We start from the raw sequence: 23,288 nt of genomic DNA, 5'->3' as shown, positions 1-23,288 counted from the left end.
CCTGTAGTAATTCAGTTGAATGGACATTTTTCTGCATAACATCTCAGAATGGACAGTGCTTAGAGCAAAAATCAAGCAATGAAGTTAAGAGAATTGTGTGTAAACCTCAGAGGCCAGATTGTGTGAAAGCACAAATCAGGCAAATAATACAGAAAAGCTTCTGTAGCATTGAACATCCCACAAAGCACAGTGGTCTCTGTTACATGCAGATGGGAGACGTTTGGAACCACCATACGCCTCAGCAATCAGAGAGTAAAAGGCTCAGCCAGTATGGATCCTTTTGTCCTAAAAACAGGCACTGCTCTCCATCTGGCTAACAATAATTAACTGTAAAGGATGGTGGTGAGACGACAGCAGTGTTTCATAAAAGACTCCTGCTCAGGACTGCTGGGGACCTGGGCTTAAGGAGAAAATTGATTTTTCACTGCAGCATTGACCCAAAACACAGTCAAAATAACACAGGAGGAGCTTCTGGGGAATTCTGGGAAAATCCTTGATAGACTCAATCAGAGTTTGGGCCTAATTCAAAATCTCTGGAATTTTGAATTAGCTGCGAACAAATGAAAACACGACCCCCAAACAGGCATAGCAAACCTTTTGAGACTCACATCACTGTGTCACCAAATTAGATTGTGACCTTTAGATTCTACATGTGGTGAATCCTACAGTCTTACAACACAATGCCTGAACTCCAGTATGACCGTAACCCCAGAGCCATAAAAATGTGACACCCACCTGTACTTGCCCCGGCCTGTGAGCACCATCATCACACGTTTCCAGTTGGTGCAGGCCACTTTGGGTACATAGCAGTAGATGAGCTCATGATCTTCGTCCACCACGAGGTGTTTAAGGTCCCCGGGTGTCAGAACTCTCCGCTTTCGACTGAAAGCGCTGTTAACTCTGCAGGACTCCACCACCTGGTCCCTCCTGGCCTGGTGGAGGACAGCAGCTCCTGATGGGTCCAACTGGAACATTTATGGAGAAAAAGAAGAGAGCAAGAGAAAGATATGCATTTAGTCTAGAGTAGGTAAAATGGTAGAAACCCTTTAAAGGTATTAGACACCAGGGAACAAATCTTGAAAGCATATAATAGGAATGTCCCAGTCTCAGTCCCAGTTTTGTCCTTACAAATCTGAATTCTCCAGCAAAGAGTGTCTTTTTTCACCATACATATTGACATGAAAAGAAAGACTGTATTGACTGTTTTGTTGCATCTTCCTGTCTGTGACAAATTATCTGTGTAGAAGAAACGCTCCTTTATCTGAAACGTCATTTAGCTTGGGACACAGTCAGTACTGATGTAGACCATGACATAGTGATGAAGGGTAATCTGTTACTTTACTGCACTTTAAAGACACTGAGGTGTTCGTCATACACATGGCCTCTGATTTTATGAACTTTAATGAAGTATTGATCTGGGATTTGATATCAGCAAACAAAAACTGCTTATCAGAAAATAAAGATAATACAGTATAACAGGCAGAGTAAAAACCCTTAGGGCTCTCTAGGCACTGATGGTCAGCAGCTCAGCTCAGTGATGTAAAAATGTATGAAAGCACAAAACAATAGAACTGGATGGTTCTCAGCTTTGGAGGCTAGCTTTCCTAACTTATGCCTCCTTAGCTCTAGTTTAGCAATAAACTCTTAGTGTAATGCATATTGGGTATTGTGGGAAAAATCTCTAGGATTTCATTGCTAGCATGCCTGATCTAGCTCTTTTTTATTATTAAAAGGACTTCCCTTCCTTCCGTGTAATTCAGGCTCCTTTTTAAGTTCTTCCACCCATCCATTTTCCATACTTATTGTAGAAAATGGCACCTGTTAGTGCAGACCACTTTTCATTTGTGCAGAAAAAATGATTTTAGATTGGACTCCCATTTATTATAGTTGTTCTGAACCTGAATCTACAGAAAGGTCAACAAAATGCAAAAGCCACTACACAAAAATAAAAGCTACGCTAAAATGGAAGTCATGCTAATTTCTGTTTTAGCCTAACTTCTGCTGGAGCTTTTGTTGGACTGGATGTATTTATTCTTAAGTCCATTAAGAAAAGAATAATTTTTTTCTGAATGTGTGTTCATTCTGTCTCATGAAGGGCATGACGTTGGTCAACCTTTTGTACAATCCAAGGTAGAACCGTTTTTAATTCTGTATGGGTTTTCTGCCACTACGCATTAATTTCCAGACACGTCAAATTAATGAATATCCTCAAAGTGTCTGATGTGGCAGAAACCCTGTGACAAAGTGTTAGAATATTAATAAATAGTAGGACTGGGACTTTAAAAAGTAAATTTTGATCAATTAATTAATTAATTAATTACACTGGTTTTATTGCATTAAAAATACTAATGCAATTAATCATAATCTTTTTTCCCTACAAAGGTTCCAGCTGGAACATTTTTATTTGCTCATTTCTGGTATGGCCATAAATTTAACGCACAACAACAGCGATGGACAATAAAGCTGCTTCTCTTGGCCCACTGGGGGTTCAGTTCTGCTTAAAAAGATGATCTGATTGGACTCTAGAAAACACTATTGTTGTGTTCAAGTCAGTTCAATCAGCATATAGGAGAGAGTCAAACTGACCTGCTGTCAGAAACCTGCTCCACAGGCCTTTCTGTCTGGATGTGTGTATTAGTTTAAATCTACTTTTTGAGAATTTTCACCAAACAAAAGATGAAGCACCCTTCTGAAGCACACAGAGGATCATTTACTGTCACTTAGAGAGCCATTAAAGCTCTGAAGTTAATGAAGTCAGAGAAAAAAGGAAATGGAAGATGAAGAGGGAAAGGTGGCTGAACAACCAGACAGATGGACGTGATTAATCATTTCCTTTATTCCTCTCATTTCTTTATTGACTGCATTCCCCCCAAGTTAACTCATGCCTCTGATGGAAATATTGCTATTAGTGAATCAAGCCCATATTAAGTATTCAGTATACATAGATCCAGCCACCTGTCATCTACTGGAGACACATTTCATATTCACAGTGAAGGCTGTAATGGAGTGTGGGATGGTGAGAGTTGGCGGATGCAGAGGAATAAGCAGAGAGAGGCCAGCCTGAGGGTTCTGCATCCACAGCGTTTCCTCCTGCCTCTCTCTGCCTACGGGTCACCGTTCCCCTCCAGGGCAGGTCCTGTTTTCCATACAGAATTTAAAACGATTATACTATGACCTGCATGTTTTCTGCTGCATGCCCTTCCAAACAACAAGTGTGGCCTTTCAGCGATAACGCCTACCAGGGCCAAACAGTAGCTTATGACATAAACCACCTGGTAAATAGTTTGAGAAGTTTGTGATGTGAATAGTTTGGGGGAAAATCTATTTCTGATGTGTGTTTATTGGATGGTTTTGGTACCGTTCTAAATGTGGAACGGCTACGCTTCAGAAGCCGTGAAGGAATCAGTCAAACACATGTCACTGAACAACACTGGGATAAGTTACACTTCCTGGGTGGCTTTCACTACTGGACGTCTTGGACAGAGGTCAAAATTTGACCTCTGTCAAAGTCAGTGTTAACCTATGTGTCCTTTTCCTTGGAACTTAACTCCAAACTATTGTTGGAAAATTAGTTCAGTTCAAGTCACAACAAATGTCGAAATAAGTAATTTGTAAAATACATTCCTTATTTTACAAAAAAGCAATTTAGACTCAATCATACATGCAATTAATAATAGTTATCAAACAGTACAGTGTGCTCCATTTACTATTCAAATAGTTTTTAAGGAAACAGCCTGTTCACAGATCCAGAGCTTGAGAAGCTGGAATACCCAGACACAAAGCTGAACACAGCGGCTGAATCCAGGTGCGGCTTTCATTTTCCTTGGTGCTGATTGGCTGTAACCCAAGAGTAGAAATAAGGAAGACCCTGGATGCCACTTGTAGATGGTTTTAACCTCAAAAATAACTCAGGGAATGTAAAAATGTATAGTTGTTGATATCATTAATAAAGGGGGGAAGCTATTGGAACGCAAACACACAGGTGGAAACTGTCATCATTTAAAACATAATAATTAACTGAACCCTAATGAGAAAAAGTGGAAACTGCAGGGATCTGACACAATATTCATGAAACTCCATTCATCTTAAGACAGTTCTGCTATGCTCAGGCTCCCTATGGAGAGATCGAAGGAAGGAAGAGAGAACGAGAGAACGAGAGAGAAAAATAGAAAGAAAGAGAGACAATGAAAGAAAGAGAAAGAAAAAGAGATCAAAAGAAAGAGGATGAAAGAAAGAGAGAGGAAGGAAGTTCAGAGTAGGAAAGAGAGAAAGAAAAACACAAGGCTCAGAAAATGGGGTTTGAAATAAAGTCTGAGAAGAAAACTATTTTTCAATTCTCCATATTTTTTGCATACACATCCAAAGCTGGATAATACTGGAATAATAATATTTCCTGCGTATGGAAGGATGCTAGCATCCTGATCCATAATGAAGCGCAGCTTTTCGGCTTCTCTTTATCCCGAATATCAAACTGTATTTCATGTTCGGCCTTGTGAGACTTTTCTTCATGAAAACATGTAAAGCCACAGAATCCCTCCTTTGCGTAACACCTAGTGCCAACTCCAACGTTCCTGCCTTTTGTCCCGCCTCAGGAATAGAGAGGAGAAATGTGACAAAGTGTGACGGATGGAGAGGAAGGCCTCGCTTAGCGCCTCTGTCACTTCGCCGCTGTTCAGACGCTCATCACTCCTCGCTGTTCACGTCAGCGGGAACACATCAAAGGCTCACAATGGCGTTAAATCTCACAGCAAATAGCGGCTTTGTTGTGATGAAAATCTCCCCTTTCTTTCACTCGGAGGCATAAAGCTATTATTCACACAGATGTGGCAGCGAGCGCGCAGCCCTCCATCCTGCAGCACAAGGCTGTAATTAACACGAGGGCGAAGCTGTGGGGTGAGATCCTGTCGTCGCTCTCTCTGCGTGTTTGTAGCGTCGGCTGCTCCGTCTCCGACTCTCTGGTCACTTCAGATGAAAGGATGGAGGGGGCGGGGGCAGAGGGGGAGCAAGATGAGAGGAGAGATGTGTCGATACAGTTGTGATGGAGGTCACGACCTCTGGCGTGTCAATCTGTTTCCCGTGGAAGAGAGGATAGCATTACTCGGCCATTTGATTGCACATTTGTGGCATGGAGCGGCGGTGGGCGCTATAACGGGACTGTGAGAGCGGTTAGCTGGTCAGAAGTTGAGATTAGCAGCTTCCCCGCACACAGAAGCTGCATGTTGATTTAGATATAACACTATGTGTGTCGAACCTGCTTCACTCTTCACTAAAGTACCTTGAAGAAGTAGTCACCTTGTTCAGACACAAACTTCAACATATCTTTTGTCGAATTTTATGTGATAGACCAATCAAATATACTTCGTAATTTTGAATTTAAAGAAAAATTCTTTTCATGCCCCTTTTCTCTGATGTCCTTAAAAATACAGTATGGCCTAGTTGGCCTGACTGCTGCCTTCCTGTGCATTTCTGCTCTGACTGAGTTTGAGCTATTTTGAAAAAAAGTATAAAAAATTAAAACCCGATGAATAAAAAAAATATAAATCGGACATAAAAATCCCAGTAAAATACATGAAAATTTGTGAATGAAGGGGCGTGAATACTTCTGGACAGGTTCACTCTGCCTGGGGAATTTCAGATGGAGGACACAGAATGAGTCTGTTCACATGGACACCTGATCTCACCTCTATGACCATCACTGACAACACAAACAGGACGTCTCCACTTCGTCACTTGCAGTCACAGCGCCCACCTCCACCGTCTTGTCTCCTCACCTCATGTTTACTGTTGAAATGTGAGCAAAAGTGATGAGATATGCAGAATTCTATGCGTCCATATCTCAAGCATTCATCCCCCTGCCACCGCTGTATTATTCTCTGAGAGAGCAGCTCAGAGTTTGAAATATGATCTGAGGATCAGTGCTGAGCGAGGGTGGTAATGAAAAGCTTGCTTCTGATCCGCTGATGGTTGCAAAGGAAGAGAGATTAAAGAGGGGAGGTAAGGAGTGATTCCAGAACGATAGAAGCCGGGGAGGGCGAGTTTGAATCTATAGTTTTCAATAACTCCAGCGGATGGACGGCTCACTGGGGTAAATCTTATGTAAGATTAACTTCATCAAAGAAGACAAATGGTTGGGCCCCTTGGCTTTATGTGAACCAGTCAGCTTTACTGTAGATAATTAGATCATTTATAATCTCATTCTTTTGGGAGGTAAAATTATACACCTTTAAGCTACAAAACCAAGTCGGAGTTTCTTATTCCTGAAACATCACACCAGTAAAACAAAAGGAAGACTTTTCGACATCATGACCTAATGGGCCCGTTCTGGCTGCCCTTACTGGCAGAGGAGTGAAATCACCTGAGAGGACAACTGGAAAGTGCTTTTCAGCTAACATCAGGTGGAAAAAACTATAAAAAATATATATATACATTATATTTTATGAAATGTATAAATAGATGCTCTTTTTTCTAAAGGGCTAGTATTGTGTACAATTGACTTTTCTCTTAGCTGTACATCATCGTAATGTTATTCTCACATCAAAAACAAACCTGAAGTGTTGCTTTGATTCTTTCATACATGTTTGAGACATCCTTCAATCTCCATGGCAACCATTTAGCTCCTCCTCAGAGCTGCAGCTTCCAACCTTCTGCCTCACAGAGCAGCCCTCCATCCTCAACTTCTCCACTTGGATCCTTCAGACTAGCTAGCAGCAATTAGCAAACACCTGGTGGAACTTCCAAGTCTCCTGAGCTCATTATAAGAGCTGGTGCTTGGTTCAACGCTGGTAAAAATGTTTAACTGTTGTGATGACTTCCTGAAGGTGGATTTTCAGAAAAAGCAGGAATTTTTAAAGAGACAGAAGCTCAATTTCAAGATGTTAAATTACAAAGTCAAATTTCTTTTAAATCATTTGATACATATACACAATACAACCCCTTTAAATATTCCTCTTGCTCCAACTTTAATTGCTCAGTATTTGGAAAAGTTGCCAACATGGAGTGAACAGCATCATTCACTTCCTCTGCAGTCAAACGTCAACCTTAAATAGCAATACTATAGTACTAAAACTGAAATTCAAAAGAAAGAAAGAAATCGAGCTCAATGGGAGAAATCCCAGAAAGAGCACTGAAGGGAGATGAGAATCGATCAGAATTATGTAGGAAAGCGATGGCCAAGCAAAGACAGGTTTAATCCTTAAATATTTCCTGATTGTTTTGTGTTGATTCATTCAGATTATTCTGCTTTTCTTTCTGGAGTCCACTCCTCCTCTGTCTATCTGATACTAAAAAAGACAAAGGACGGCCTCGGATTTGTAATCACAGTCAGAGTGGAGAGGCTGAGGGGAAAATGCTGCAGCTAAATCTGTATTCCATTCAGTTTGGAGGTTGGTAATGTTAGAGATGGGCTTTTTATTTAGTTTCCTCTCCCAAAACAGTGCTCCGTCTCTCTCGCACTGGGGCATTAGCTGTGCTCACTATCTATCTCAACAAAGATCGATAGTGTTCATCAAGGACCTTTCTTCCTCCCATACTGAGCAGACATTCATCCAGCGGCTGGGATAAAGCCGCCAGTGTATAGCGACCATTCCAAACACGCACCTGGACTTCAGCGGGGCAATACCTCACCCGAGACTGCGTAAAAGGCAACAAGGTGAGGCTCTGCTGTAAAACCTTAACAATGCTAACAGTTTATGAGGCAAATTTATCCTTTCCACCAGGTCAGGCAGAACATTAACTTTCCAATCTGGCATTTATGAGACGCGGGGCCACACGAGAGAGAGTGGGACTCCAGACTCGGCGGCTAGCTTCTCACAGCGCCTCGCAGGAAATGTTTGCTTAGGTCTATTTATTCCGAGAAATGACTGAAAACACACGTTCTCTTTGGGCACAACCCCGCTTCTTATTTATGCAGCTTCACAAAATCGTAGCATAGGAAAAGCCTCAGCAGAAGCAAAAGCATTTCCCGGGCCAAGCAGAGTAAATGTGCATTAAATAAAGGGCTCGACAAGAAGACCCAACAAAAAGCAAAGCTCAATAAATTTCAGTCACTCATATATTACACTGTGTAGATGCATTCCTTAGAGTGGCAACCGAAACGACGGTTTCTTTTGTTATTGTAGATGATTATGGTTCATCTCTATTGAAAACCCAAAATGCAGTTTGTCAAAAAATGACAAATAAAACAGAACCAATTATGGGATTTTTATGGCATAAAGGAGGTCTGCTGAAAAGTCTGTCCTGTGCAGCACTTCAGTATCTCTAGCACACAGGTGTCAAACTCCAGTCCTCGAGGGCCGCTGTCCTGCAGTTTTTAGATGTGCCACAGGTACAAAACACTGGAATGAAATGGCTTAATTACCTCCTTCTTGTCTAGATCAGTTCTCCAGAGCCTTAATGACCTAATTATTCAATTCAGGTGGTGCAGCAGAGGCACATCTAAACGTTGCAGGACACCGGCCCTTGAGGACTGGAGTTTGACACCCCTGCTCTAGCACATCCCTCTGATGAGGCATCAGGATGAACAGTTTGCTGTCGGGCCGAGTTCTGGCTCTGATGGAACCTTCTTTCTGGTAAAGCTGAGATTTTCTCCAGACTCTGCCTCCAGAGTCTACAATCTTGATTTCTAAGTGAAATGCACTTCAAGTCGGGAGAAAACCATTTTCTACAATCTTTTTTTCTTCCACTCAACATCCCATTATCCTTGGATGTAGCGCTCTGTGAACAGTCGTCTCATTTAGCAACTTTTTAAAGCAATTTAATCTAATTCAATCAAATGTAAATACCAACTGAAAAGGAAATGTTGTAGCTCATCCAATAATCTGGATGGTGATGCTGCAGTCAAGAAGGATCTCCAGTAGCAACTAACCTGAAGAAGCCTCTAAAATAAAAATATATGAGAATGTGTGTAATAAATATGCATAATAAATACGTTTTTGTTTTTACCTGAATTGCTTGAAAAATAACATTTTGATGATATTCTAATTTATTGAAATGCACCTGATAACAGAAACATTCATGTTTATGTGCTTATTTTCTGTGATCCATCCATCCATCCATCCATCCATCCATCCATCCATCCATCCATCCATCCATCCATCCATCCATCCATCCATCCATCCATCCTCTCCCTTTTTCACTGAATCTTTTGCAGATTCTTCCCAGCTGACGTTGACGCAGCTCAACCATAAAGCTACCAAACAATTTTTCTGCCTTGCCTGGTGTCCCAGAACTAAGCAAAAGTAGAAATATGAAAGCAGAGCGTCTACTGAATCCTGATTTGTGTGCTGATGTTGCATAAGGAACTCAGAAACACACCAGCTTGTCCTCATTATTTGACTTCCTGTCATCCTTTCAAAACTTGTTGGATTGTGACTTGTTGGATTGTGACCAAGTATCAAGCAGACTGTAATTATACTTTGTGTGTTCCCATAGCTTCCATTCCCTCATCTATTCTAACCTTAAGGTTATTTGACATCTTTGTAGTTATCATCCTCATTACTATTTGTAGTTGTTGAAATCGTGCTTCAAAGCACCATACTATGAGGGTTATATCCTGAAAAGATCTAAACAATCTTCAGATTGTGGATACACAATCATACACACACATTGGTAAACTGGTATACTTTTATATATCAACTTCTGATCATTTTTTTGGTAGTATTGCCAACCTTTAGCGATGTCGTCTCACCATAGTCATCAGTGCTGTGTGTCCCAGTTGTGCTGTTCCACTCTGACACCAGCGCTGTGTCTGTCCAAACCAGACAATCCTAACTCCCTGGTACACACGTTACATGATTCCACTCACAATCACACACACACACACACTCCCACACGCACCACATGGGCCCAGTATACAGCAGGGTCAGTGAACTGGCTGCGGCCTCTCTAGGTCATTTGTAACACCTGGGTGTGTCTGGCTCTTCGGGTCCCACGGTAACATTAAACCTGCAGACGCCACCATCTCAGAGTAAGTAATGCCTATCAGAAATGCCAACATGGCTTTGTCTTTCAATCTGACGAAGCATTCAGGAGGAACAGCTCAGAGGACAACAGTGGAGCAAATGTTGCATCTGCAGAACAAATGGAAAACTCTCTTGCTAATCACAATGCAGGCTGAGGGATAGCACACAGCAGTGAGGCAGACCTTGTTCATTCCTAGATCTCAGTTTAAATATGAACAGAAAACCATCAGCAGATGACATCATCATCAGAGCTGAGGCAGATTGGTGGATCTACAGCGACTCACACCTTAAACCTTTTCACATTTTGTTACATAATAACCACAAACATCATACTTTTCCTGGGACTTTGTGAAATAGACCAACACAAAGAACCACATACCGTATTTTTCGGACTATAAGCAGCTACTTTTTTCCCCCTCGTTGTGAACCATGCGGCTTATAGCCCGGTACGGCTTTTCTGTGGATTTTTCTTCAACCACCAGGGGGCTCTTTAGCACTAAGTGAATCATTGTAAGCCAAATTGAAAATCAAAGAAGAAAGTGCTAATTTTCATTTAGAACAAGCACATGCTAGCAGCAGGTTAGCGTGAAATGTTCAACAGCCTGTGAAATGTTTTCAAACTCATAGCGCCTCATCATGGAAACCACATGAAGGAGTTCATATGATGCAGCTTTTAAGTTGAAGGTTATCGATCTGGCAGTACAGGAGGGAAATAGAGCTGCTGTACGTAAGCTCGGTGTGAACGGATCCATGGTTTGGTGTTGGAGACGCAGGGCTGAGTCCTTAATAGCAGATGATTAGCTGCTGCATCCTTGTGGAAAACTGAGAGCGGCTTATAGCCCGGTGAGACTTATATATGTACTTTCCAGTTTGTTTTTTAAACTTTGTAGGTGCGGCTTATAGTGAGGTGCGCTCTATTGTCCGGAAAATACTGTAAATGTGAAACGATAGAGAAATGATGCATGGTGTTTCTGGAAGCAAAAATACAAAAATCATGGTGTGCACATGTATTCGGCTAATTTTAATCTGATGCCTCTAGACAAAATCTAGTCAGGCTTTTGATATTCCAGACGAGGAGATATTTTTTTGTAGTAGACAGCCAAGAGGACCTTGGTAACCATGGTAACCATGGAGGAGTTGTAGAGCTCTATAGCTCAGGTGGGTGGATCTGTTACCACAAGCAACATGACACAGGAAACACGTGAAAGAAGGTGCTTAGGATTAAAATGTGAATTGAGTTTAGGTTGGGTTTAGGGCTAGGAGGTTAGAGGTTATGGTGGGGCTGATGTTACTGGTAGGATAGGGTCAGAGTTAGGGTATAGAAATGAATAGGGGTCAATGTCAATGCAAAATCCCTTTAAATACAGAGAAACATAAAGTGTAGGTGTGCATGCATGTGTGTGTGTGCACTAGTGTATGTCAAAGGGAACAGTATAATAACAGGGTATAGCAAACAGGATAATGACAAACTGCCTGGACTTTCCCTCTAAGTCATGCATTTCATGTGAGTATTTTACTCATTTTCTCTGTGGATCCAGAGTTTTACCCTCTGAGGAGAGACTGATTTTACCCAAACAGACCCAGAGACAGAGGTTGACCCGCTCCGGGTTTAACCCCTGAGGGGACACACTGCTTCTACCCGGATACAGAGGCAGCTGCTTGATTTGGAAGATCAAGGAAATATTGATTGGATATTCAGGCTTTTAATGGCCATCTAACTCATGAATAGCAGAATGCTGATAAACTGATGAGTGAGACATTATATCTCTCTCGTGTTTTAATATTACATCATTCATATCAATAACCCCACCCTATCATTTACCTGCAGTATGCCATCTGCTTGTGTCATTTACTTTTATTTATTGATAGCTTTGGGAGAAAGACACTTTTTTAAGTTCAGCCTGCTTCTGAGTGCAAAACTATTGACAAAACAGTTCAGACATCCATAAAGTTGCTTGCATGCATTTTAGTTTCACCCAATAGAAATAAACAGACTTTTTACATAAAACCACCTTTCTGCCATAGTGCAAACCTCTCAGCAGGGCAACAACGGCCTAAACGTTCTCTGATCAGAGCAGGAGAAGAAGAAGAAGAAGAACAGATGTTTATGTGATTTCTCACAGAATATCAAAGCAGTTACTGTATTCTTGTTGATGCAGAGAGATTAACTATCCATCCTGGGGAAACAGCAGCTCTGCTCTCACTGCGTTTCTTAAAAACAAGAGCTGCTACGTTTCTGTTGCTTGTAATTTATTACTACCTGAAGAAAAGAATCACCACAGCATGATGCTGCCAGCACCATATTTCAGCATGGGGGTAATGAAGTGAGATGCAGAGGTTTTTACGGTTGCCATAGGCACTGAGCCTAGCAGAATATTTGCTACAGTGGGGACAAGAGAGAGTTTAAATGCAGCAGCAGTTGTCAGCCTGATTCCAACATTGTTTACTTTCCACATGTAATGTACAGTACATACATCAAGCATAAACCAAGCTTCAGCTGTTTGTCCTCCATTTTAACCAAACTTACAGCCTGGTTAAGTGGAATGACAGGAGGCAGGGGACAAAAACCAGCTGAAAAGCAGCTGAACACCAAAGAAAACTGTTAAAACCTGTTAGAAAGCCTAGAGAATTGTTGATCTAAACTGTGTGAAAGATTGTGTAGTCCAGCACAGTTTGTCTCACACTCCTGACTCCAGAGTCAATCCGGACTGAACGGCACGTCAATCTGACACAGGCCTTACAGGTCTTAATTTGCAGACAGTTGTCATCCATAGCAACCATGAGTTTTGAATAGAAAACCTCCAGAGGTTGAATTGTGGGTGTGAACGTGACCCTGCCGTTCACAGGGACAGAGCTGCTGTCTCATCCTGTCTGCTGGTGAAGCTGCAGCACAGCTCTGCCTTCAGGTCGGAATTATTAATGAACAAAGTGCTTCATTTATGGTGCAGAAAACAGCTGGGGGTTTTTCTGAACATGATTACATGTGATCAAACAGAAACTCAAACCAAACTCCTCCTTCACAGAGATCCTCAGCTCCATGTCAGATGAGCGTTTGATAAGTTTTTATATCTGAATCATAAAGTCGTCTATAAATAAACAATGAAGCTGCGCGTCTTATTTGAACACTATAGCAGCTTTATAAAATCAGATTAAAATGGTTGGAGCAAAAACACTTCCTTTTTACCTTCAAAATAATATCCCGGTCATCACTATGATGTGTAACCGTGGCAACAAGGTATTGATTTCACAACAGGCAGCAGCTGATTAGCATATTAATACTATTAATGCTGAACTAACAACCCAAATCCCAGAGAAATTGAAAAGCCTCGGCGTTCTAACTATGACAGAGATTTAAAGCAAAAGCAAATGAGGCGGATTAGCAGAGCCAGCCAATAACTGATCCAGGACATGTTACTGTGCAACATCATCTCTGCTGCCTGGATACTGAGCCTGTAGCATGTCAGTCATTAGACTGTCACACACAACAGTCTTCAGTCAGAGGCTTCTTCAGATTTGTTGGAAGACTAACTGCTACTAATTAAACATGTTTAGATGTTGAGAGTTACACCAACTTTTAATTTACCTTTGGGATAAATTAAGTATTTTTTAATTGAGTTGAGAAATCAGTGAGTTAATAAAACTTTAATTAAACTAGCAGCTGGAAGAGTTTTTATTTTACAAAGACTATTTCATAGATTACATATATCATAATATTATTGCTACTATTTAATTACAATTTAATAGAACAATATACTAAGACAGAACTGACTTTGTAAAAAAAACTTGACCAAATCCTTAAATTTCCAAAACATTTTAGTTTTTATATTGAACTGTTGAAATCTGATTACATTAATTATATACTTAAATTATGAAGAATGAAAATGGACTTTGGAAAATACTGAGACTGAGTTTGGAAAGGTGATGCCCAGCTTTCGTTGTTCTCAGTCCTTTTCTGTCTTGTTATCTTTAAGTTGCTCCTCTGTTGTTTTTGTGTCTCGCTTTTCTTCTTTTTATTTATTTAGTTTATGACTCTCAGGTGTAAAGTAAGGTACTTTTATGTGCTGAGGCATAAAAACACATTATGTTTCAATTTACATTTCTTATTAAGTGCTCTTTACATTTTACTGCCCAACTCTAAAGTAACTCACAGCTACGTCAGCTTGCAGGTAAAACGCTTGGAATTTTGCTTGAAAGTTGATGCAGACCTGCAACCAGGTTTATTGTGAGCTAATCTTTGACTTGACTTGATGGACATCAGATTTGGATTTTTGAACATAACGTTTGTGACTCCCTGCTGTAGCTCACAGACAGCCAGATGTAAAGAAACTATTTAAAACTTCGGCACAGTACCAAATATCTGCACCTATAAATGTATGAATACATTTTTATAAGTGAGTTTTATTTATTTATTTATTTATTTTACAGTGGATAAAATCTCGATGAATCAATTACTAAAACAATAGAAATCGCAAAAAATGACTTTGGAACTACCTAAAGGGACAGCAGAGGTTTAACAGTACATCAGCTGGATCTTTCCAACATGGAGTTTGGGCTTCAGCTCACTAAAGCTGTTCATCAGGCCGCGGTTCATTGCATTGGCAAAATGAAAAAGTGTCAAAACACAAAAAGATAAGATGATTCCCTTCATGAATCATTTAAAGGGCTTTGAGCTTTCAATACACTGAGTACAAAAGCATGTTCACCACCGTGTTGCATCAGCTTCTGCAAGGCGTTGATAAGGTGCTGGTCGGGTCTCACCCAGACACACAGTCACACTCATCCAGTCATAATTCTGTCTGCATCTCCTCTGACTATCCAGCTTTCACATCCACATCACTGTCATTCATGTTTCCATATTTTAACCTAATTAAAAAGAACATGGAGAACATAGCTTACACGCCATGTTTTATAGGGAGATGCTGTACATGGACCTAACGGTTCTACCTTATATATAACCTGATGACCCGATCCAGCTGTGCAAAACTGGTAACTGCTGCTGATTATCTCAGAAAGGAAGACTAAGCCTGTTTAAACCGGCTTTAACAATCATAAATGGTCACTAGAATCTTTGCTTCAAAGAGAACACAGTCTTTTTGAAATTTGCAGTAAACAAGTTTGTCAGATCTTGAGGCAATTTAGCTTTGTATGTTACTGCAAACACAAAAACATTGGGATTTATTCATATTCCTCCATCAAAGAGAAAAACAGAGCCATCGTTCCTTTGAAATCTCTCCGCCTCCCTTCCTCTCGCTGCTTTCCTCCCAGCCTCTGTTTGAATGCAGGGAGCGAAAACGAATAATTCTTCCTTATTTGATGCCCCAGTGTTTAAATCCTTGATGACTTAAAAAGCTTCCTGCGCAAACAAAGCCTCAGCAGCGTCGTGCGCTTTGGTGTGATGGTTTAACGGCGGACTGACACCCCATCAGCTGCTCCGGCTCCTTCTGGCCCAGTGGCATCAGGGTTCCAGGAAGGGGAAGTACAAGAAACATGACAGGATATAAACCAAAGTGACGGGACTGTCGGCTTGGCTGTGGGTGTAACAATCCAGACAGGTATTATCTGCTGGCACAGATGCACTCAGACACATTCCTCTCCTCACTGATTACATTTATTTGTAAAACACTTCAATTACTTGTCTCTGCAGCCTGATGGAAGTACCTGGATGCCTGCAGGCTAAAGAATAAAAGGCTCCACTTTATGGCAATTATATTTAGAACTATGAAAAGCAAAAACAATGACTCAGAGGTTTTTTTTAAAAGGTTGTAATAAAGACAGGAAAAGATAAAAACAAACAGAATAGACAGACATGCTAATTAAAGTTGCTGAGCCCCCAATTTTTTGCGATGGATTTTTTTTTTTTAAATAACGGATATTTTGCTACATGGTTAAAAAAAAAAAGCAGCTATGCAGGAGTCAGATAAGCAACACTGTAATACCTTTACTCCATTAATAGTTGGTGATAAAGTCAACATTATCCTCATCAAAACTCAAAAGTAATCTGCAAAGGTAACTCACCCGATCCCAACTGGATCGGGTGAGTTCTTCAAAAGATGCAGCCTCTGAATTTGGACACACCCTGAGTCACCCTGTCATGGTTGCTAGGCGACCGGACATAATACTAATGTAAGAGCGGCAATAAATCTAAATGCCAGATTGTCCAAATCCATAGCCGCTCACTTTCGGCCTTTGTGTTCAACAATAATCACAATTCTTCATTGATATTCTCAGATTCTAATTTACATTTCCATTATCTTTGCTAAGCTACAGGGATTCATTACCTATTTATCATTTCATTCATATTTTTCACTTAAGTTTTAACTGAACCCATAAATAGAAATGAGCTCCAACTGAAACCACAAAGTCTGGGAGTATTTTAAAAACCTTCTGATCAAAATATTCCAAAACGTTTATGACTCTGAGTACTTGTCAACGATCACACACTCACACACACACACACACACATACAGAGGAAAGACAGGCAGCTCTCTTGACCGCTTACTTCAAGGACCCTGAGGAGTTTACTCAAGCTACAGTAACTCCCGCTGTGCACACAGAAACATATCAATGGGACTTCACAGGACGGGGAACGTGTGGAAAAATCCTCCACGGAAAACTAGCTTACCGTGAGTCCATGTGCACCTGGTCTAATCATAGCTGTCCAGAGGAGCACTTAAAGCTCTCTGTGTGCAGGGTGATAAACAGCCAGTTCAACACAGAACAGAGCGGCACAGGGTGAGAACGGGAAGTATTAGAGGATAAAAGCAGAATTGGTTTCAGAACGCACAGGGACAAGGATGAGAGAATGACAGCTGATAACTGTGTTAGAGGAAGGAAGGAAGGAAGGAAGGAAGGAAGGAAGGAAGGAAGGAAGGAAGGAAGGAAGGAAGGAAGGAAGGAAGGAAGGAAGGAAGGAAGGAAGGAAGGAAGGAAGGAAGGAAGGAAGGAAGGAAGGAAGGAAGGAAGGAAAGAATTGAGTTTTGGTTTATGCTGTAGAAATTAATGGAAGTCAATGGAAAGTCCACACAAAGACAGTCACACAAACTTGTGTGTTCTTCCTACCTGTGAGGGGCTGTAGAGCTCCTGCAGAGCGTTGCGGGACCCTTTCCGACAGCAGCCGTCCACCACAAAGGGATTCCTCTGCATGACTGGAAAGAACGGAGAACACTTAGAACAAAGACTGAGGCAGAAAACAGAAAACTTATCTGCTGCTATTATCTCATAATATTCAGTCATATGCATTTATAATCACTAGAATTTCAATGATATTGTAAGTGTTAAGTTTTTTTTCCCAACTTCAAGCTGTCTGAACTTGAATGGAAATTGGATTGAAATCATATCAGGGAGATATTTTTGTGTGGTGAGGGAGGTGATGGTCAACCCTAACATCTTATATTAAAAAAGGAAGCTTCCTTTCCAAGATCTTTAGAATGTAAAGAACCTTTGAATGTAATCACAGGACCTTCAAATATTTTATTTCGAGTCAACAATATACAGTATATATATAAAAACATGTTAAGAAAAAAACACAAATTTGCTGCCATGGATTTAGTTGAGGTAAATTATGTATAAAACAACCAGGTACCCTTTCTCTAGTACTGTATATTCCTAACAACTAGGGAATCTAAGCTGGCCTCTGCTTGACAGCTTTTTATCAATAAACCAAAGGCCTGCTTCACCACTTCACTTGAATCAGGTTGTATTTGACTTTGGTCTTTTTGAAACAGTTTGCGATTCATAAAACCTTTGGTCTATTTGTAGCCGGGTCACTGTCTTCCCACACAATTCAGTCCCATTCTCCTCTCCCTCCAGTGCTCTGCCTGCTGCTGGTTGTAGTTTGGCAATGGCAGCAGAGGAAGTGGATAAAACCATTGAGTCTGCGCTTCCAAATACTGAGCAGATAAAATCAGAGCAAGAGGAACGTATAAGACATTTTATTGCTGTCAAACATTTTGTGACCCTAGTCCCCAGTGTTGACAGCACATTTACTGTAAGCTTAATGGAGTTGGAACATTATGTATGTCACATCCAAATGTTAGCACGACTGGGTAAAATCAGATCCAGTACTGTAGAACTTCAGAGTCCATCCCTCCACCAATCAGTTGTTTCTAAACAGCTGGGGCCCCGGGCCCTCTGGACATAGAGCAAGATGCTGGTTTCTACCAAGCTAAGCTTTTTGTGAAAAGAAATTAAAAAAGAGCATCAACATTCCCCCTAGAACTGATCAAATCTTGTTTTGTGCATCACCTCGTCTCTTGTAGCCTGAATGTTACATCTCTCAATTCCAATGACCTGCAATTTTGGAGTAAATGTGTTTCAGCTTTTTATTATTTTTTTGAACACTAATCTTTAAAGCATGCTAAACTTGGATATGAGAAATTTCCAAGGTCTGATATTCAACTTTCAACTCACGCAGCTTCGGTGCCAGTCAGCAGTTCTAGCTCGGGCTTTAGCTAAAAGCCATTCTTTAAGGTTGGTTACCAGTTTAGACACTGATGTGATCTGATGCCAAGCACAAACAGCCTCCGCCGGCTTCAGTGTAACGACAGAATATCAGTAAATCAAACATGAGCTCAGCTCGGTTCACAGCAAAGATAGAAATAGAAAAATTTAGGCTGCACATTCCCTAAACTGTCCCAAATTTGGGTTTTATGACATTTCATGAATAATAACCATTTACTGCAGGTAAGACGCCTGGAGCTACAGGGGTGAATAATGAAAGCAAGCAGACTATATGCCAAAGGCAAAGCTGCAGTTCAGCGTTTGTTTGGCAGGATTTCAGCTCCTTATTCAACTCTATGCAGAGCAGCTGCTGGCAGCGGATCAGCAGGATCAGCCAGCGCAACACTTCCATTCCAACACACTTTCTTTAAATGACTCTGTGGAAAGATGATGAAGGACAGCGCAGACTTGACAAGCAAGAGAAATACTAAATAATGATGGATGTTCGTCTGGCTTATGGCTGTGGATGAATAGAACTTTTAAAGTGTGGAAAACCGATGATGAATTTAACAAATGATACACATTTATAAGTCTGGACCATCTGTAGAGCTTTAAGTTGTCCTGGTTTTTCATTCACATCACAGAAAAAAGTGATTTGTTAGTAGGGCAAAAATGAGTATTACTATGCCTGTCGACATCGTATTAATATTTAATATTTATAGAGTGACCGGCTGATGTTGTTATTGCCATAAAATGTAGTTTTTACATTTAAACTGTAACCATAATTCAAATAAAAATATATTTTAAAAGACAATATTTAGACGCAAAAGTTAATTTATGTATCTGTGATTTCAGAAATAATTTGATGAAATACAGAAACACCATGCAGAGAACTCAGGGGACATGACTGTTTATAGGTCCAACATCATAACAGGCATAAAATACATCAGGTGACATGAAAACAAGTCAGAGAAATGAAACAAAGACCCTGAAAACATTGTTCTATCATGACTGGGTAAACGTTTTTGGAGGGAAACTGAATGAGACATTCCAACACCTCCACCCCTTCCCCTTACTGGTGCTCTACTGGACTCATGAATACCATTAAAGTAAAGGGAACTCCTTGTTACACGTAAGATGATTTGAGCTTCAGGATATGGTGTGTCATGCACCTGAAAGTAGCTAATAATATTCTCATTTTCTGCTAATGATCCATGGCCGATTTACTGGCTATGACTGGACACAGATCATTCTCTAACCATGTTAGCTCGTGTTTGCGACGTGCGTTCTGGTGTAGTCTGCAGATTTGCACATCTGCTGGGTAACAAAGAGAATATTGGAACACACATTTGCTCATCTGTCTGCGCATCGTCACGATGTGACAAATCTGTTTACCACAAACATAAATCTGGATCTGCCTCTGCACCAAATATTAGTACAGTGAAGATCCACATCTTTGTCTGTCGCATTTCCCTCTCATCAGGAAAGAATACAGGCAGCCTTGCTGCCATCTTTCAGCAGGTATCAGTGCAGATGAGATAAAAAAAAAAACGCTGCAGATTTCTAAGGTCTACTGGATGAGAATTAAAGAGCTGATTATGCCAAGGTTGTCGCTGATCACAATTTTACTAGGTACCTCCTGCATGAGAACCTTGATCTGTCTGTTGGCAGGACTCTGGACCCTGCTGGGGGGCTGAGCTGAGTGCTTGTTAGTGTAATGAGGCTGAACAGACAGTTGTGACCTTCAGCAGATGAGGGGAGAGACAGAAGCAACCAATGCCTCTACATCCTGCTAACACACAGTCCTGTACAGAAACGCCTGTGATTGATAGCCTCATCGCCAAAACTGCTCCTCAATGATGCAGTTCAGCATGTTGCTCTGCAGTCTCTGTGCTGCCAATCGATGGTTCACACACAAATTAATGCAGTTGTGGAATATCTTCCAAATCCCTCACTCATTTGTGCATCATACTAAGTAGCAGCGGACAGAGCAAACCGACTGAACAACGTGATGAGGATTCACTGATGGGTCCCCGAGCTGCGGTAACGTTGATCTGCTGGGCTAACAACGACTGATGCCGAAATACATCAGGTTGAACAAGTGTGAAGAACATTAGGTGCAATTCTCCCATCGTATTAGCCCCTCGTTGAGCAACAAACTCGATCCACTGAAGCGTTAAGCTTGTTAGAGAAGGACATCAACCAGGTCGACCCTGGACGTATCAAGACACCTGGACGGTATCTAAATAAGAGCACATATTCATGGCTGAGACAGTATAGAAAAGCGTAGCAGCTGTCTGATCAGCAGTGTGCAGCAGCAGGTGGGGGAAGGAGGTGTTAGATTACTCTTTGCTGAGTACAGAGGCAGAAAAACTTGTTTCACTTTCATTATAGCAACTTTATTCTGCAGCAGGATGGTCTACTCTGACGTGGGTAAATGGGCCGCGCCTAATGCCTGATATGTTTCTACTTTATGTCCACCTTCTCTAATGAAGAGAAAACAGCCTTTTCCTCACATCATGCATAATCTGCCTAACACACACCCGCACACGCACGCACACACTCTGAGGTAAGATTTAAATCCAATCTGTCTGCACAGGACTTATCTCCGTACGGCGGTCCGCTCTGATGCCTCCAGGCGTTTCCTCAATTATACACATCATAGACACAGACAGTGAAGCAGACAGCTGAATATTTCCTGATAATCCTGTCTGAGGTTCGTCCGCTGCCTTTGACTAACAGAGAGTGAGTCCGCTCTAGACGCTCTCTGAAGGCACCTGTAGGATGAAACGGAAAAGCAGCCAGTAGAGCTGGGTGTGGAGGCCCAGTCAGTCAACAGGAACACCAGGTTTCTTCCATAAGAAGTGTCTGCCAACATCTGGCCTTCACCGTCCTCTCGCCTGCTTGGACTAACCAGATTCCTCAGCTCAGAGTCAGCTAAGGTCATGGGAAAGGGGAAACTTTTTCATTTCTTTCGTGCTGACAGGTACTGCCTGAGCAAGCTTCAATATAGCGAACCTGCACTAATAAATTACGGATAATTACACTCAAATATTGGAAAACATACAAGGACAGGTTTGTTTTCTTTCAGACTTTTTAGTTTAGATAGAAACCCTCGAGCGCTTTCTTGTTATCGTGCATATTTTGGATTTGGCACAGCAGCCAGAAAGGCACAATAAATAATGCAGAACCCACAAGTGTTATGAAGAGAAACAGAAGATGTGAACTATAACAGCGATGCCCTTCTTTACTTCCAGGGAACATTTCTGAGCCTCATGGTTTCAGTAAAGGCAGGGTGCTGAAGCTGGGTGTGAGAATGATTCTTTATGAAAATTCAGTGATTATGAGATCTAAAAATAATACTTTAGTGTCATGTGTGAGTTTTGAGGGCCTTTTATAAGCCCAAAGAACTTCAAGATTTCCAATCTAATGATTTTTAAAAATAATTTTTTATCATTTGTACCAAAAGGTTGTAAGGGCAAAACAGTAATGAGTCTAGCAGAATATCAACAACTAATAAAAGGGACCAGTGTAGACAAGCCAATAAATCTAATGAATAAAGCCAATTAAGAGGCAATACGCTGCAGAGCTCTGACTGAAAAAGTCTGTCGCCCTTTGGCTTTTAGCCCAGACTTATGAACTTGTGGGAGCAGCTCACTTCATGAGCTTAAAGTTTATGATTTAAACATCTTTAGGATGCACAGGTGCCTCCCATGAATATTCTTACTAATCAATAACAATGCTTAGAAATTGACTTTAAGTCAGACCAGTGAGTGCAAGGTAGATAAAACAAGATCATTTGGTTAAGTTGCAGCTCTGGATGGATTCTGGGGAACTTCCAGGTAAGGAAGTAAAAACTAACCCAGCCCAAAAATAACCGTTAGAATTTCAAAGGTTTAAATCACTTTTCAAAGTCCTGTAGTGCCAGATAAGCAATCTGGCATACAGAACACAGCTGATTTGGTCCTCATGCCTTAATGGCTTTGATTCAAGATGAGGGTTGAACTTGTGCTAAAGTGGTTGAAAAGCAGGTGTGAAGTATGGTGTACACAGAGCTGGTTTTTAGTGAAACTATGACATCTCATGAGTACGACAAACAACAAATAGAGCCTACACCTTCCACACCAAATGGAAAAACTGACCGGAACAAGAACCATACCATGTGCAACTAAAGATCAACAAGAGGAACTCTACACACGTTTCAGAAGTCAAACAGTTGATCTTACCTGCCACTATCAGCCGAGCAATCACAGCTTCCCACTAGCATGGAAAAGATTAAGCTAATTACAAATTCATTGTGACTTTGACTATGACGGATTTGCAACTTCCAGCAGTCATTAAGAACCAGCTGGAGTATTGTGTGTTCTAAACGTTTGCAGAAGGCAGCAGATCGCTAAGAAGGATTTGCTTTAGGTAGTGATGAAGTGAGAGATCTTGAACTAATTATTATATAGAATACTAGTAATGAAGATCAGCAAAATGCCACTACAGTGTTACAATTCAGTCAGGGTTAATGTTTGGACTCTGACCAGGAATAAGGAACTTGTCTAAACATCGACCAACCAGTCCTCTGAGGACGTTCCGTCAGAATATTACCCTGCGTTGTAATTTCACAGGCTGTGATTTCGCTCCATGCGCCTCATATACAACACATATTCTGTTGAACTCTCAGAACAAGCCTGCAGCCATGCACAACATCTGCCACCATCTATCAGCAGAGGATTACAGGCCGCTGGAGGAGGATTAATTTGTTGCTAATCTTTACTTCTCAGCTGGAGAGAGCCCAACACACACACACACACACACACACCCCGACGCAACGCGACACACTGGGCTGTGTGAGTCCAAACTTTGACATTCACTCTGGTTTTGTTGCATTGTGTGTGTTAC

At 41.1% G+C, this 23,288-nt stretch overlaps 1 protein-coding gene across 2 annotated transcripts in view; it reads right to left on the bottom strand.

The window, feature by feature from the left end:
• chst11 (carbohydrate sulfotransferase 11) overlaps positions 1–23,288 on the bottom strand; it is a 63,233-nt gene that overhangs the window by 1,883 nt on the left and 38,062 nt on the right. For both annotated transcript variants that reach the window (XM_023349839.1, XM_023349840.1), the window contains exons 2-3: positions 17,019–17,104; positions 736–965 (exon numbers count right to left, since the gene is read on the bottom strand). In XM_023349839.1, the coding sequence (XP_023205607.1) occupies positions 736–965; positions 17,019–17,104 (316 nt within the window). The remainder of the gene's footprint in view (positions 1–735; positions 966–17,018; positions 17,105–23,288) is intronic.

This window comes from Xiphophorus maculatus, chromosome 17, assembly GCF_002775205.1.
Source record: "Xiphophorus maculatus strain JP 163 A chromosome 17, X_maculatus-5.0-male, whole genome shotgun sequence".
Taxonomy (NCBI): Eukaryota; Metazoa; Chordata; class Actinopteri; order Cyprinodontiformes; family Poeciliidae; genus Xiphophorus; species Xiphophorus maculatus.
This window is presented reverse-complemented; position numbering and strand designations above follow the sequence as displayed.